The 18107-nt window shown below is 41.5% G+C and overlaps 1 protein-coding gene across 1 annotated transcript in view; it reads left to right on the top strand.

Annotated features, from left to right (window-relative positions):
- Positions 1-284, top strand: part of UPP2 (uridine phosphorylase 2) — a 42563-nt gene extending 42279 nt beyond the window's left edge. Inside the window, exon 7 of the mRNA XM_065881023.1 lies at positions 133-284. Coding sequence (XP_065737095.1) covers positions 133-284 — 152 coding nt within the window. The remainder of the gene's footprint in view (positions 1-132) is intronic.
- Positions 285-18107: the final 17823 nt, after the last annotated feature.

An 18107-nucleotide genomic window follows, 5' to 3' on the forward strand; every position in this document is an offset into this window, starting at 1 on the left:
TCAGTAGATTGCATTTATGTAAAGGGAAAGCAACACAAAGTACATGTGCTAGGGACACGGGGGTGTCTGGTTAATGTTTCTATGCAAAAGATAAACCCATTTGTTTGGTAATGGTCTTATTTGCTCTTCTAGCTGCTGTGGTCTGTGTGACACTTCTCAACAGACTTGAATGCGACCAGATCAACTCTCCCCATGATGTTCTGGTGGAGTACCAGAAACGGCCTCAGCTCCTAATCTCCAGATTCATCAAACAGCGGCTTGGACTTCGTGACCAGACATCATAGCTGGCCAGCCCAATCCTTCCCTGCAAGTTTGTAGTTCCAGTCATAATGTTGAAGTCATATATTATTTGTGGCATTTTTATATAGTTCTCATCCACATGCTAAAATCATAATTGAATGATTTTATACAACGCTTTCTCTTAAAAAAAGAATTTATTGTAAAAGTTTAATAACTTACATTAAATTAAATTCAAATTTCATTTTAGAATGAGTTAGCTAAGTCAGTCTAATAATTAAAACTGTAAAACTCCTGTACTGTGACATTTGGAGTTTCATATGCAGCATTAATTAGGTTCACATCAAAATAGATCAACCACTTGTGGATACAGTTACCCGTCACTCTGTTTCTGAAACTAATCCAGAAATTCATGTTAGAACGTTGTCAGGCACTTTTAGATGTTGGACAAGTGACAGAAATTGATCATGCATATTCAAAATATTTACAGAAAAAAAGTGTCAGTGTAATGTAGGTCTACATGAAAAAGCTACGCTTAGGGAAATGTGACCATACTTCTTTTTTTTCCCCTGCAGGATTTCAGTGCACCACGTAATAGGGTTGGAGGCTTAGGTTTGCCCATGTTTGTGATTTTATCACAAAAAGTAACAACTCTAGATCACACATTGATTTTCAAATGAAAACCCTTGGAAATGCAAAGAAAGATCTTCATTTTTCTTCAGAAATCACAAATGATTAAATCACCTTCTAGCAATTTTTTTTTCTTTTAAGAAAATGCATTTTGAAGAGGCTGTACTTTTCTTTTTTCTTTTTTCTTTTTTTTTTTTTTGCGGTTTGCGGGCCTCTCACTGTTGTGGCCTCTCCCGTTGCGGAGCACAGGCTCCAGATGCGCAGGCTCAGCGGCCATGGCTCACGGGCCCAGCCGCTCCGCGGCATGTGGGATCTTCCCGGACCCGGGCACGAACCCGTGTCCCCTGCATCAGCAGGCGGACTCTCAACCACTGCGCCACCAGGGAAGCCCAAGGCTGTATTTTTAAAATTTCATTTCAATATTAACTTCATAGGCTGAGGAATTAATAACAAGTGAATTCAGACCTGCGTTTAAGATGTTAAAGTCATCCTTTCGTGTGACTTTGAAGCAGGTCTTTCCTGCACCCAACCTGTACCCCTATTCAGTTTGACCCTCTGGCAGGCATGGTGTCACTTAGGGAATACACCTCGCTCTGTATGAGTTGACGCCTCTTGGGGGGTTCTTCTAAGGCTGATACACTTAAGAGTTGGGAAGCATGGATGGCGGAAGGGTGGAGGAGAGCTTACAATCTTGAATAGCATGTAACATTGTGTACATATATTTATATTGTTGTGGCTCAAATAAAATTTAATTCCAACCATGAGAGAGACCTCTTTTTTCTCTTTGTAATCAAAGACAATAAACAATCTCCTGAGAGGAGCATCAGTTTGGGAACGTTTTTGGCAATAGATATGCTTGGAGTGCAATTTTTAAAGTATCCCAGTAATTCACCATCAAATACCAGCATCAGAACTAAAAGTAAGGTAGAATAACACTGAGGTCATTAGTGTGGTTTTCACTGTGTTTCATATACATTTTTAGACCAGGTGGAAACTACTTCAGACTGTTCTCCGTAAGCCTTCAATATGAACTTTTATTTACCTGTTCCTGGAAAATCTTATTTTCCTTTTTATTGAGAGAAGAGGAGAGGTTATGAGAGAGAGAAGAAAGAAATAATTGCAGTCAGTCCTCCCCTCAGCTCCTGTGGAAGGGTGTGTGTATGCGCACGCACCTGCCAGCAACCTGGGACACCTCTTTGACAAATCTGCCTTCCTCATTCCCACATCCAAACAATTGCCAAGTCCTGTGAGTTGATTCTCCTAGATAGCTCTCCAACCTGTCCACCAGTGGACAGCCCTCCTGCTCCTCAAGCCAGCTTCCTCCCAGCCCCACCCACAGCCTCCCACAACGCCCTCTGCAGCCTCCTTAAATTACTCATCACCGCTTACAATTATGTCATGATTTGTGTCTATAGAATTAATGTGCCTAGGCTATAAGGCTCATGAGGACAAAGACTGCATTTGTTTTATTTACTGCTGTACCCCAAGCACCCAAACAGCGCCTGTCTCATTCTAGGTGCTCAGTAAATGTTTGTTAAATGAAGAATGAATCCGCTTCACACATTTCCTTCATAAACTCTCACTAAAATGCCTCTAGTCTTTACGAGACTTATCCTTTCCTTATTCAGTCCCTTGTCATCTCAGCTCTCCTTGGCTGTCCCTTCCAGGACATCTCATATTACGGGGTGGAAAGTCCTCTGTACCATCAGTGTAGAGTTATGGTGATGTCTAGAACTTCTTGCTTTCTGCTATAGCACATGTCTTTCCCCTCTGTCAAAACCAAACCCTAGATTCACCTCCCTCAGGAAGGTCTCCAAGTTTAATTCCCCCTCAGTGCATCACATCTAGTTCCCTTAGAACTAGGGTTGCACTAGTTAGGTATCAATGTGTCCTCGTTTGTAGGCTATGCTGAGAACACTTGTCCTTTCTCATGAACTTGGATAATGGCTGCCCAGCTTGTCTTCATTTGGGAGGCTCATGCCTCCCTTCGACTGCCCTCCTTCTACCCTTCGACTGCCATGGAGTGCTGTCAGATGCAGGCATTCAGTCACTACTCACCTGTTCCTGCGCTAAGTCTGGGAGCCAGCTCTTCACCTCACCTCTAACCCCACCTTCTCCACTCATTCAGTCTCGCCCTCCTAGAAATCTATTCAAGAAACAGACAGGCTTGCAAAAACTCTTCTGGTGATTTCTGTGTATGGGTGTTGCATGTATTTTTGGTGTGTTTTTTCTTTGTTCATTCATTCATTATAAATCCATATCTCTCCCTCTTCCCCAAAAGAATCAGAGACAGTTTACAAAGATAAATAAAAGCACATCAAGATAGTACAAATTAGACCTAAGTGGGAAAGAAAAAGGAAAAGGGAAGGGAAGGGGCATCATTGGCACAAAGCCTGAAGCTAATACCAAGATGCATCACATACAGTCCATGCACCGGCCGACAGGAGGCGCTGAATTGGTTCTGGGCTGCCTAGCAGCTGCTTCATAAAGAGAAAAATTTTACAGCATCTCTAAGACAAAATGTGAACTAATCATCAGAAGAAGAACAACTAGCCGTGATTCCAAGAGGCCAGAGTGTAGTGTAGTGTAGTGGTGAGTGTGGGGTGTGGGGTTGGGGAGGGGTGTGTGTGTGTCAGTGCCTTTACTCCAGGTGGCTCTCAACACTGCTGCACGTTAGGGTCAGCAGGGAAGCCTTCAAAAACCACCATTTGGGGCCCCATCTCAGACCAGCTAAATGAGAAACTCTGGAAGTGGGACTGGGAAACCCTATTAAAAAAATTTCCCCTGGTGATGTGCAGCCTGGGTCAAAAGGCACTGATTTAAAAGAATGAAGAGTCTGGGAATCTGGCAGGCACTCCTCCAGCTGAACTTCTAGAAGTCTTTCAATGGTGCTTCCACTGGACTAGTTATATAAAGGTCAAGCTCTTTTACTTGACTCTTACTCCTCAACAAGAACAGTATCTTTTTTCTCTAACTGAGGTATAGTTGACAGCTAAAATGTATATATTTTCAAGTGTACAATATGATGACTTGATAATATATACACATTGTGGAATGATAACCACAATCAAGTTAATTAACACATCCATCACCTCACATAGTTACCTTTCATGCAATAGCCAAGCTATGGAAACAACATAAGTGTCTGTTGACTGATGAATGGATAAAGAAAATGTGTTATATATATGTGTGCGTTATATATGTGTATGTATGTGTGTGTATATATATATATATATATATACACACACATACACACAATGCATTGTATCTATCTATAGATAAATAGATACACACAATGGAATATTATTTATCCATAAAAAAGGAAATCCTGCCATTTGTGACAACATGGATGAAATTGGAGGGCATTATACCAAGTAAAATAAACCAGACAAAGACAAATACTATATGGTATTACTTACATGTGGAATCCAAAAAAAAAGTCAGATTCATAGAAACAGAGAGTAGAATGGTGGTTACCAAGGGCTGGGGGCAGGGAATGGGGAGATGTTGGTCTAAGTGGTCAAACGGCACAAATTTCTAGTTATAAGATGATAAGTTTTGAGGATCTGATGTACAGTACGGTGACTATAGTTTAACTCTGTGCTGTACACTTGAAATTTGCTAAGAGTAGATTTTTAGCATTCTTACCAAAAAGAGGAACAATATCTTAACCATTTTATATCTCCAGCAACATGCACAGTGCCTGACACAGTAAAAGTGAATTAATTATACATATTAATATATTTATATATATTGTTATGGATTAAATTTTTGTGTTCCCCTCACCAAATTCTTATGTTGAAGATCTAACCCTCAGTGTTGCTATATTTGGAGATAGGGGTCTATAAGGAATTAGGTTAAATGAGGTCACATGATGGAGCCCTGATCTGATAGAATTAGTGTCCTTATCAGAAGGGACACCAGAGAGCTCACTCTCTTTCTCTCTCTGTACACATGTACTGAGAAAAGTCCATGTGAGGATGCAGTGAGAAGGTTGCCATCTGCAAACCAGGAAGAGAGCTCTCAACCGATATGGAATCAGCTGGAATCTTGGTCTGGGACCTGTAGCTTCCAGAACTGTGAGAAAATAAATTTCTGTTGTTTAAGCCACTCAGTCATTGTTATTTTGTTATGGTACCCACAGCTAACACATATATCATCGATATGAATTACACGTGTGTGTGTGTACATATATAAACAAAACCCAAAAAACAAACAAAACCACAATCAATCAACCAGTTAAAGCAAATACATAGCTGACTACCTGTCAAGTTAATTTTGCCCAAATGTTATCTGTTGACCAACCTTTCCAAGTAACATGTGTATATTATTCAGTGTAATTTGCTACGTGTAATTTGCTATAGCCAGACCAGTTCCTCTGCTCCATGTTTCACTCCCAAACACACTAGACCATTGACACACAACACAATCTTAGTAAAACACAATCTTTGGTCCAAAATACACTCAATAACTTCTCCTGGTTCATTTTTATCCAGTTATAGAATGTTATTTAGTGCTTTGCACCCTGTAGGTACTTAACAAGGACTACAAACTATCAACTTCAGAAATACAACAAAGTGAGTTTAAATTTTATATCCTTCTTTTAAAAACATAGCTCTTAACATTTGGGATTCATTTTGGAGACTGTTGATAAAAATCTATGGACCTGCTCAGCAGAAAAATGCACATTCACATGTATACCCCTGAGTTTGCATATAATTTCATGGGTTTGCACACTTTCCTTGTGCTGAGTCATGGCAGGATACCTGTGTCCCCTACCACAGGCCACAGTCCCTCTGGATGGCCCTAGTCATACTGCTGTCCTCTAGGTTCTGGTTATTGCTCCCTTCCAGACCCCTCACATCAGGGCTGGTAACAGCTGTTCCAGCTACACCACCCTTTGTTGTTCCCTAAATCCTGCCCACCCCTTTGTGGATAGTCCTTTCAGGAAATTCTCTCAGTTCCCCAGTTTAATTGTACCATCTGGTTCCTGCTGGGATCCATTAATACAGCCTCCAAAATACATCTGGGGACAAAAAACCATTCGGAAAAATGTAAGAAGCTAAAGTCATCCTATATGCAGATCTTTCAATGATAATTCTTTTACTGCAAAACAGAAGTTAGTATTTTTCTTCTTAACTGCTAGAGCACTTTAAAAAAAGATATAACCCACTATTCAAGAATGTATGCTTGTATTTAAAATTCTCCTGGAACTCTCCAGGACTTGCAGCTTGAAAAACAGGGTGTTCAACTTACACTTTCTTGGCTGGCTGCTGAGCATCCCATGTATGATAGAATTGAAAGCTTCAGTAAAAGACAGATAAATGGCCTCTATTGCTTGCCTCCAAGCTACATGTTCCATCACCCTGTCATGGAAGGAAATTAAAATTGTCTGACATACTGAGTTTCATAAAGCCACCCTGTTCCTCTCCAGGATCCTGTGTGCCTCTAGATGTCTATACCATAAGTAGATTTTTTGAGGGTTTGAGCTACAATCTTCATCTCAGGATCAGAGCTTAAGTAAATGCAATCCTTAGTTATTAGGGTCTTTGTCCTTTTTAAAAAATAAAGAAACTCTATAAACATTTCTTTCCTCAGTCCTCCTGGACTTTCTCTATTTCTGAAGAATTCTAAAATATTGGCCAGTGGGGGTCTACCACCCAATGTCTCCTAAGATGAAGAACTAAAAATACTTATAATTTGCAACCTGCTTCATTATTTACTCCTCAAGGGTTTTCCTCATTTCTTTATTTTTTTTTTTTTTATCGGTACGCGGGCCTCTCACTGTTGTGGCCTCTCCCATTGTGGAGCACAGGCTCCAGACGCGCAGGCTCAGCAGCCATGGCTCATGGGCCCAGCCGCTCTGTGGCATGTGGGATCTTCCCGGACCGGGGCACGAACCCGTGCCCCCTGCATCGGCAGGCGGACTCTCAACTACTGCGCCACCAGGGAAGCCCATTCCTCATTTCTTATTTGCTTTTTCACTCCTCCTAAATAGGTGTTGCTCAGTCTGGAATCAACGTAACATTTATTTTTCTAAAAACTGAGCATAGCAATTTTAACTTGAGAATAAAAGCCCACCATTAAATCACCTTTTCCCCTGAAACCTTAAATATGATTTGGACATTATTTTTATAAATATAACATAGTTTAAAAAATCATCAGGCAAACAATCTAGAAACCGGTATCATCTAGTTTGTACAGGATTAGTCAAAAATTACCCTCCAGAAGGTAGTAATTTAAGATTGTGTCTATTTATTTTCTAAATTTCTAAAATTTCTTAGAAAATCTGTTATTCTCTATAGTAACTTAATCATTAACATTGTGAAGCACTGGGGACATTTCAGAGTTACAGAAATCATCTGAGTAATCTGATTTTGCTCTCTCCTCTTAAAAAAGGAAGTACAAATCCTTAAAAATCTGGATTCTTCTTTTCACTTCCATATCACTTTCTTTTTTTTTTTTTTTTTTGTGCGGTACGCGGGCCTCTCACTGCTGTGGCCTCTCCTGCTGTGGAGCACAGGCTCCGGACGCGCAGGCCCAGTGGCCATGGCTCACGGGCCCAGCCGCCCCGCGGCATGTGGGATCCTCCCGGACCGGGGCACGAACCCGCGTCCCCTGCATCGGCAGGCAGACTCCCAACCACTGTGCCACCAGGGAAGCCCCAGCTTTATTTCTTCATCTGAGTTTAAGGTCCTTTGCATTTGCACTTCCTCCCGACATTGTAACCAACAGGAACCAATGATGGGGTAAACAAAATGTTACCCATGTCCCACTTACTTTGGGTAAATAATCAGCAGTGGACACGAATCTACTAGCCAGATCTGCCTCCTACACTGCCTGGTCCTACCTTCTCCTTCCTTCCCCTTGGTCTCCAGAGGTCACACTTATTCTAGAACTGGTTCCATGATTGATTCAAGGTTGCAGTGCCATGGACATGCTCTAAGTTAACATGTAAATGATAGAACAAATATACTGATAAAGGACCTACTTTGCACAAGTCACAGTGCTAGGTGCTGTGGGAGAGCAAGACACAGTCACCTCCTTTAGACAATTCCCAGCCTACTAAGTTTGAGGCACTAAGGCAAATGTGTGGATAACTACAATTCAAGGATAATCTGATAGACTTGAAAAGAGAGGTGGAAATAAAAGTGTTCTAAGGACTTACCAGGAGAAATGATTGAATGGAGATGGAAAAATTTGAAAGGGTTCCTTGGACAAGGTGGATATTTGAGATGAACTTTATTTAAGGGCCATAATTTTGAAAGAAACTCTAAAGTGGGTGTTGTCATCAAAGGAAAAAGCATGAAATAAGACAAAGGAGGACAATACAGGACATATATAAGAATAGTAAAGAATCCTGTTTTGCTGGATCTGGAAAGGTGATTTGGGGTTCTATTATGTGAGGCCCTAAAAGTCAGAGTAAGGAGTTTGGACCTTATTCCCAGGCAAAGGGAAGTGGCTGAAACACATAGAGCGGGACTGATTGGCAGTCTGAAGGGGTAAGAGGAAGAAGGAGGAGTAAGGCTGAGATAATTACTGGTAACAAAAAACTGTACCTGGTGTAGGTGACCAGGACGTGAGTAGCTCCCTCTCACAGTAGGAGGGCACATCTCACAGGGCAGAGATGGAGTAAAGATAAGCTGGGGCTGTCAAAGACATTGCTTTCTTGTTAGACTAGGCAGCTCCCCTACTGTGAAGGTCTGTGCCTTCAAATTTTCACCTAATAAGTTAAACAGCTTACGTACTTCAGAATAAAAATTCCCTTCTCATGTGAAGATAATGTGCTTCCAAAGTCTTTCTTTTGCTAAAAGGCTAAGGAAAGTTCAAACATGACAGAGCCAGAGCAGTAGCTGTGGGAGAGAGTGGCATTTAAAGGGCTGATGAATGAGAGATGTCAGCAGTGATCTCAGTATCTATTTAGATAAAACTCCTTATGGCTTTGTGGCTAATAAAGAATCTTCTATCTCCCAGAGGATATATGTAAAGGCTCGACTCACAGATGTAGAGAATAAACTGGTGGTTGGGGGGAGGTGCAATATAAGGGTGGGGCAATGGGAGGTACAAACTGTTAAGTATAAAATAGGCTCAAGGATGTATTGTACAACACAGGAAATATAGCCAATGTTTTTTAATAACTGTAAATGGAAAGTAACCTTTAAAAATTTTTAAATTTTTTTAGAGTAAACCAAACAAAAATAAATAAATAAAATTTAAAAATAAAAGCAAAGGCTCAATGAAATCCTGTCACATGCTACAACATGAATGAAACTTGTGGACATTATGCTAAGTGAAATAAGGCAGACACAAAAGGACAATTATTGTATCTAGATAGTCAAATTCAAAGAGAAAGAAGTGGTTATGAGGGGCTGAGGGAAAGAGGAAGGGAGAGTTATTGTTTAATGGGTACAGAGTTTCAGTTTGGGATGGATAGTGGTGATGGTTACAAAACCATGTGAATGTATCTAATGCCACTGATTTGTACACTCAAAAGAAGGTTAAAATGGTAAATGTTATGATAAGTATATTTTACTACAATAAAAAGTAAAAGCTCGGGCTTCCCTGGTGGCGCAGTGGTTGAGAGTCCGCCTGCCCATGCAGGGGACACGGGTTCGTGCCCCGGTCTGGGAAGATCCCACATGCCGCGGAGCGGCTGGGCCCGTGAGCCATGGCTGCTGAGCCTGCGTGTCCGGAGCCTGTGCTCCGCAGCGGGCGGGGCCACAGCGGTGAGAGGCCAGCGTACCGCAAAAAAAAAAAAAAAAAAAAAAAAAAGTAAAAGCTCAATGAGGTCTGTATTGTGGTTTTTATAATACCAAATTCTAATTTCCTAATTTTTGGAAAGAAAGTTCATGTGATATGGCCTGATGGAATCATGCCTGCTGGTTGGCAATCTACATGGGCTTCTGTGTTCTACAGAAGGAGTCACATTGGCTCTAAGAAGCTTGCTTGGTGAGTGAGAAATCAGAGCAAGGAGCTGGGTATGGTTATGATTACCAGTAGAGAGACTGTTTTGTCTAATATTCTCATCTTCAATATAGGAATATATCTACCAAGGAGGCCTGAATCTTTGTATCAGCCAGTCTGGGCACTCTTCCTCAAGATAGTATAATTAACCAAGGTTATTTTTCAAAGCACAGTTTATCAGGGTCAGGAATGCAGTAAGAGAATATGACTAACACATCAATAGCTATCAGAAACAATGATGAAATCTAAAACACTCAGTAGAGAGAAGAGAAGAAGAGCAAAATCAGGAAATATTCCTATAGGATCAAAGTCTGTGATGCTAAAATGAAAACTGCCTGCAACAGTTTTGCAATGCAGTTATGCATTGCCCTTGGTATAAATACTTTGGCATCTCAATGACAGTAAAAGACCATTTAATAAGGCTATTTATCTTTTCAGGTTGTCATAGCACATATGGGACTCTCTAGGATCAAAATATACTACCAGGGAAGGAAAGAAACTGGTATGAAGTGGGGGAAGATAATAAGATGAAAAATGAAATATTGAGAAGGAAGGGGACTAGTAAGGAAGGAAGACAGTTGTGAAATAATGTTGTGAGAAGAAAGAAGTCTACTGAGGGTTCTGCAAGATGGAGAGCTAACATATCCCAAAGCACTGGAAACACCTGCAAACGCTGCATAAAACATTTCTGGAAGAGAATCAAAAGATGCTAACAGGAAGGAAGAAACTTAAAGCCAGAGTAGTGACCTGACAGCCTGGAGGCTTGGAATTAAAGTTTACATAGACATTTTCGGTGAGGTGTTGGGACTAAGACTCAAGAGAAAAATATCTGCCCACCTGCAGAGGAGACCCTAGTAAATCTTGTCTGCCTCTGTCTAGGCAACCTGTGGGGGGAAACATGTAATTCCCTGAGAGATACAAAATCCATGCTTGATCCTTACTTGGGGTTGGAGTTTAAATTTATATCTCATTCCAGGAAACCCGATTTCAAAATACAAACAGAAAATTAGGTTATGAACAGAGATGTCCCTGGCACTCCTGGCATAAGTAAAAGCAAAACTACATGGTACAACAGACACAGACAGGTGGCAGGGCATTTTCACAAAATATTCAGCCTCATTGAATATGAGGCTCATGATAAAAAGTCACAGAATAAGTACGTAACAATTTTTGTGTGAGGCACAGTAAATGGTCATAAAATACAGGAAGATTATATTCAAGAATTTGAGTTACTAGATGGGATATAGAAAGTGACTACCAAAGAGAATATCTTTAAAATTATTAAAGCTGTAACAGAAGTAATTGAAACACAGAAATGAGAAATGGAAAAAGTCAAGACTGCTTTGAATGATGTTGATGATGATAATAATAGCACAGCATTGACCACGTTTCTAGATGCTTTGCAAGGACATTTCCTGACAGGCCAGTGGTTAGGACTCCTGGCTTTCCTCCTGCCAAGGACGCAGGTTCGATCCCTGGTTGGGGAACTAAAATCCCGCAGGCTGCGGGGCATGGTCAAAAATATAAACAAATTTTAAAAATAAATAAATAAAATAGATTCCAATTTAAATTTAAAAATGCTTTGCAAATACTAATTCATTTAATCCTCAAACGACACTGTTATATTGTGTTATGAGGTATTATTATTTTACCAGTTTATAGATGAGAAAACTGGAGCACAGAGAGATTCAGTAACTTGCTCCAGGTCACAAGTCTAATAAGAAACAGAGCTGAAGTTTGTACAAAAACATTCTCTTTCCAAATGTCTTAGTCCATTTGGGCTGCTATAACAAAAATACCATAAACTGAGTGGTTTATAAACAACAGAAATTTAGTTCTCTCAGTCTGGAGGCTGGAAAGACCAAGTTCAGTGCCAGCAGATTCAGTGTCTGGCGAGAAGCCATTTCCTGGTTCATAAATGGCCATCTTCTCATTGTAACCTCACATGGCAAAAAGGGAAAGGGAACTATCTGGGGTCTCTTTTACAAGGGCATTAACCTGATTCATTTGGGCTACACCTTCATGACCTAATCACCTCCCAGAAGCCCCATCTCCCAATACCATCACACTGGGGGTTAGGATTTCAACATATGAATTTGGGGAACACAACTTTCAGTCTATAGCACCAGAATATATGGTCTGAACCACTATACTAAACCAAGAACCAGATTTTACTTCCAAATAAAATGTAAAATTTCAAAACATTTCAAAATTGGAAAATTACAAAAATGAAAAAACTTGTAATTGTTAAAGTTCAGTGGATGAGTTAAATAGAAGATTAGGCACAGCTGAAGAAAGAATTAGTGAACTTTAAAATAGAACTGAAAAAACAACTGAGAATACAGCACAGAAATAGATATGGAAAATATAAGAGTAAGAGTAAGAATAAAATGAGAAGATCTAATAAATTTCTAAAAGAAGTTCTAGAAAGAAAGAGTACACAGAACAATAAAGAGACAATATTCAAAAACATAATGATTAAGAAATTTCCAGAATTGGTAAAAGACATAAATATTCGAGAAGCACAATATAAATAAAGGCAAATCACACATGGGAATATTGTAGTAAAGTTATCTAAGAAAACTAAGAGAAAATGTTAAAAGTAAACAAAAAAGGAAAGAGAGGGGTTCTCTACAAATGAACAATTTGATTGATAACACACATCTCAATAGCAGCCACAGAATCTGAAAGATCCTAGATTATCTAGGACATTTTATCTTTAGAGTCATGAAGAAAAATATTGTCAACTCAGAATTTTACACCCAGGTAGAATATTATTCAGGCATGAATAGTAAAATAAAAACTTTTTTTTTTTTTTTTTTGCGGTATGCAGGCCTCTCACTGTTGTGGCCTCTCCCGTTGCGGAGCACAGGCTCCAGATGCGCAGGCTCAGCAGCCATGGCTCATGGGCCCAACCACTCCGCGGCATGTGGGATCCTCCTGGACCAGGGCACGAACCTGTGTCCCCTGCATTGGCAGGCGGACTCTCGACCACTGCGCCACCAGGGAAGCCCAAAATAAAAACTTTTTAAAAAACAAAGGTGGAACTCTGGGAGGGCTCACCCCAGGGAGTACTTCCCAGAGCTTCTGCTGCCAGTGTCCTTATCCCCTCGGTGAGCCACAGCATCTCCTGCCTCTGCAGGAGACCCTCCAACACTAGCAGGTGTATCAGAGAAAAGCCGGCAGCTGTTGACAGTTCCTTGGTGGATCATTAATCATTAAAGAAATGCAAATCAAAACTACAATGAGATATCATCTCACACCAGTCAGAAAATGGCCATCATCAAAAAATCTAGAAACAGTAAATGCTGGAGAGGGTGTGGAGAAAAGGGAACACTCTTGCACTGCCGGTGGGAATGTGAATTGGTACAGCCACTATGGAGAACAGTATGGAGGTTCCTTAAAAAACTACAAATAGAACTACCATATGACCCAGCAATCCCACTACTGGGCATATACCCTGAGAAAACCATAATTCAAAAAGAGTCATGTACCAAAATGTTCATTGCAGCTCTATTTACAATAGCCAGCAGATGGAAACAACCTAAGTGTCCATCATTGGATGAATGGATAAAGAAGATGTGGCACATATATACAATGGGATATTACTCAGCCATAAAAAGAAACGAAATTGAGCTATTTGTAATGAGGTGGATGGACCTAGAGTCTGTCATACAGAGTGAAGTAAGTCAGAAAGAGAAAGACAAATACTGTATGCTAACACATATATATGGAATTTAACAAAAAAAAATGTCATGAAGAACCTAGGGGTAAGACAGGAATAAAGACACAGACCTACTACAGAATGGACTTGAGGATATGGGGAGGGGGAAGGGTCAGCTGTGACAAAGTGAGAGAGTGGCATGGACATATATACACTACCAAATGTCAAAGAGATAGTGGGAAGCAGCCGCGTAGCACAGGGAGATCAGCTTGGTGCTTTGTGACCACCTAGAGGGGTGGGATAGGGAGGGTGGAATGGAGGGAGATGTAAGAGATATGGGAACATATGTATATGTATAACTGATTCACTTTGCTATAAAACAGAAACTAACACACCATTGTAAAGCAATTATACTCCAATAAAGATGTAAAAAACAAAAAAAAAACAAAGGTGGAGAGTATTCCCTACACTTAGATACTTGCTGAAAGAACAACTAATTTTTTTTTTTTTTTTTTGTGGTACGTGGGCCTCTCACTGTTGTGGCCTCTCCCATTGCGGAGCACAGGCTCCAGACGTACAGGCTCAGCGGCCATGGCTCATGGACTTAGCCGCTCCGCGGCATGTGGGATCTTCCCGGACTGGGGCACAAACCCGTGTCCCCTGCATCGGCAGGCGGACTCTCAACCACTGCGCCACCAGGGAAGTGCAAGAACAACTAATTGAAAGATGTATTTCGGAGGGGAAATGAGCTCAGAAGAATGTGTAGAATGCAAGAAGCAATGGTGAGAAATGAAATTGGTAAAAACTGACTGAAATAGCAATTTGGGGGATTAAAACCCAGAACTAGATAAAATTAAAATGGAAAACTGAAGTGTGATCAGTGGAGGGTCCTACAGGCCCACCATCACTGGGAGGAGAGTAGAGGTTGTAATGACACTAGACTTTATTAAGTTACTTGTGCATATTTAAAATATAAAGGCTACTGTCCACAGAACGGTAGTTAAATGTTGAATTTCCAAACAACTGAAGGGGAAACGATAGAATAAAGAAACCTTGATTAATGTTGTAGAAGGAAGAAAGAGGAAGAAAAAGAAAGATTAGAAATAGCATGATAAATAGAAAATATAATATAGAGTGACTAAAATAAATTTAAAGATACCAGTAATCATAGTGAATGTAAACTAATTTACTCATCAGTTAAAAGGCAGAGACTATCAGATTGAAAAGTAAAACAAAATCCAGCTATATCCTATTTATGGGAGAACTTCTAAAACATAATACTGAAGATTAACATTAAAGAGATAGAAAAAGACATACCAGACTTCTGTTTCCAACAGGATGGAGAACTAGGTTTTACAAAACTCCCTCTACCACCCTGAAACACCCAGATCTGGATAAATCACACAAAGACACTTTAAAACATCTCATTAAGCTCACAAGAAATAAGGGGAAATCCTTAAGAGAGAGAAAACACAAAGAGTAAGCCCATATCCCAGAAGCAGATGAATACACAATACAGAAAGTGGTGCTTCTCTGGGTCAGGGGTCAGAAAACTACAGTCTGGGAGCCAAAATCGCCTTTCCTGTTTTTGTCAAGTCTTATTGGAACCCAGGCAGGCCCAGTGTTTACGTATTGTCTCTGGCTCCTTTCGCACTACAACAGCAGAACTGAGCAGTTTCGATAGACATCATATGACTGGCAACGGTGAAAATACTTACTATCCAGCCCTTTAAAGAACAGTTTGCTGACCTCTGTTCCAGGGGGCAAGAGTGAGGAGGCATGGAGTCAGGTGTAGAAACCAAAGCCCAGGCCTTTAGTCTGTGCACAGTGAAGGAGGTGAAATGGAGACTCCCCACAAATAGGACACTTGAAACCACTTCACTCTCTGTGAAAGGACAGGGTGAGAGAAAATCTGACTCTTTGCAAAGGGTACGGATGAGGAGAGCTGGCAGCCTGCGGCCCTGCTGTAGCTGGGGTTACTCAGTTTGGCGGCCATGGCCTGAACTCATGCTGCCTCCCAGGCCCACCACAAAAGCAGACTGCCAGCTCAGAGGCCCACTTCCAAGGGCATTTCTCAGCACCTACCACCTGTGCTCTAAATGAGGTGTTAGCAGCATTTCCTCCCTGCTGTGTCTGGGGTTTTTTCGTTCACTATGGTAGTCTCCTGGGTGGTCCCAGTTAATTCCCCAGGTAACATTTATGTTGATGTTAGTGTTCTGGCTACAAAGTTGCATGGGTTTGGAGTGGTTTGTCTCTAATCCCAGCTTGCTTGCTTGCTTTCTGCTACTTTTAATGCACAATATTACAGCATGCGGGTTTTTTTTTTTTTTTTAATATACATACATCACCGTTCTTTTTGGAAGACCTGAATACGGTAGAAACAACTAAATGTAGATGCTTCAAATTGAAATATTAAGTTTCATTTAGTAATGTGTTTGGATTTATTTTTTAGCAGAATGATAACACTAAGAACTATTTTTTATTTCTTCTAAATCTACATTTAGACTACCCTATGCCTGAACATTGTCCTTGTTCCTGAGTGCTCTGTGTGTTCTTGCCTAGGTATTTGCTTATAGGAGATTTGGGGCAGTGACTGAACCATGACCAGAAGGTATGGGGTTGGACCAGTGTTCACAGCATGCTGGAAAAGAGATTGGAAAGTAACAGGTTGGGTTTGGTGCAGTGAATTCTTGGTGTACCCAACACAGTGTTGTTCAATAATGAATAGTTCATTGAAGAAGGCACTGAGTGCTAGCTTCTGATGGGTACTTTGTGAGCACTTGGGGCAAGTCAACCCCATTGGGAAGGGATGGATTTTTCACTTTTCTCTGCATCACCTCCCCACAGCCCTCTTTCCTTACCCCCATCAGTAGTCCTGGAAAGACTCTAAAGGGGTGGAATCGTTTCATCCCTTGGGGACTGAGATTGTTGGAGGCTGGCCTCTAGGTGGAGGAGGCACACAGGTTCCCTCCTGGATGTAGGCTGGCTGGCCACTACCACATCATGGCACACAATGCCAAGGAGAATGGTGGCTGGTGGGAGACCTGTGGAAGAGTTGGTCTCTGATCACAACTAGTATATTCATTCCTTATTTCTCTGATCATAATCCCCTTTTAGTGTCCAAGCCTTCAATAAGTCTTGTGAACTGCTACAGACTATTAGTGTGTGGAATTACGGAAATTCTCTGTTTGCGTGCTTGGAGCAAAGCTTGAAGGAAGAACAGCAACTGCCTAAGTGAAGCCAGATATGAGATGGCAAAAGATGATCTGCTGAGCAGTGGACCTGTGGATGGAGCCACAGGGCTGTCTACAATGACGAGCTTCAACCAGGACGCATTTGTGTAACATGCAGGCATTTCCGAAAACGTGTAGAAGAGAAACAGGTAAAAATACTGGATGGTGGTTATGGCAAAACCATTTATATATAAAAAAGAAGTGAGGCCTTATTTTTAGACTCACTAGCCGGGACTACAGTATTTGGTGCATGAATAGATCTTGGGAAAGAAAGTTCTATGGAATAGACCTTGGAAACAATGGCTAAAGGGAATAGCCTTCCTGGAGGATTCACATTTTCATAAGTGCTTCAACTATTGAAAGGAACTTAGCATCTATTCTAGATAATGGGGGCTCCTAGGGGACTTTTTCAGCACTTCTTAAATCACACCATTATGATACATTTGAGTTCATACCCAGGTAAAAATCCAAAGAAGAGTCCCCATGCCTGACTTGTGACTATGTCGCATCATTTCCTATAGATTCTCAGCCTAGTTCTAGATATTTGTGACATCAGAGGATGGCCAGACTGGCAAATCCTGAGACTAGGAGGCAGTAGAGTTCAGGGCTCAGAAGCCAGGTTACCTGGTTTTTAAATCTAGGTTCTTATGAGCTGTGTAATATTGGGCAAGGTAAGTCACCTTCTTGTGCCTTAGTTTCCCAATTACACAACACAGCTAAAAATAGTGCATATCTCACAGGGTTGTTGTTGCATATCTAATTATTTCATACATGCAAAGCACCTATAACATACCCTTGGTATGCAGTTAGCAGTCAGTTGCTGACTGATATATGGAAATCAAGATGGCAGTGTGGGAAGATGCAGCGTTAGTTTTTCCCCACAACTAGGGCACGTGCTGGCCGCTGGTGAGGGACTCTGACACCCAAGGAGATGGGAGGAACCCCAAAGTGAACCAGTAGGATGCAGGGGGACTAAGTGGGGAGGAGAAGTGGAGGCCAGATAGGATCAGTGCCCCTGAGGCTGGGGAGATCAGAAGAGGCAGGCAGGAGGAACTCTCTGGGAAGAGCGGGAGAGGAGCAGAGGGTGATCGCCTGAGCTCCCAGGCTGGTAACCCCCCTCCAAAGCCCCATCCAGGCTGTGTGGGTTCTTGAGGGCATAGGAGGGAGGCCAGGGAGATCAGGAGAGGCAGGCGAGAGGGGCCCTCTCAGACTGGAGGAGCAGGAGAGGAGAGGAGGGCATTTGCCCTGCCTACTTAAGCCCAGGAAGCCTGCTGGGCTCCCAGGTGAAGTCCCCTGCCCTCCGAGACCAGGGGTGGGGGGCACGACTGGGCCCCTTTTGTCCCTTGAGCCTAAGTCCCATCCCCCACAGCCCCTAGGGC

Source organism: Phocoena phocoena, chromosome 7 (assembly GCF_963924675.1).
Source record: "Phocoena phocoena chromosome 7, mPhoPho1.1, whole genome shotgun sequence".
Classification (NCBI taxonomy): Eukaryota; Metazoa; Chordata; class Mammalia; order Artiodactyla; family Phocoenidae; genus Phocoena; species Phocoena phocoena.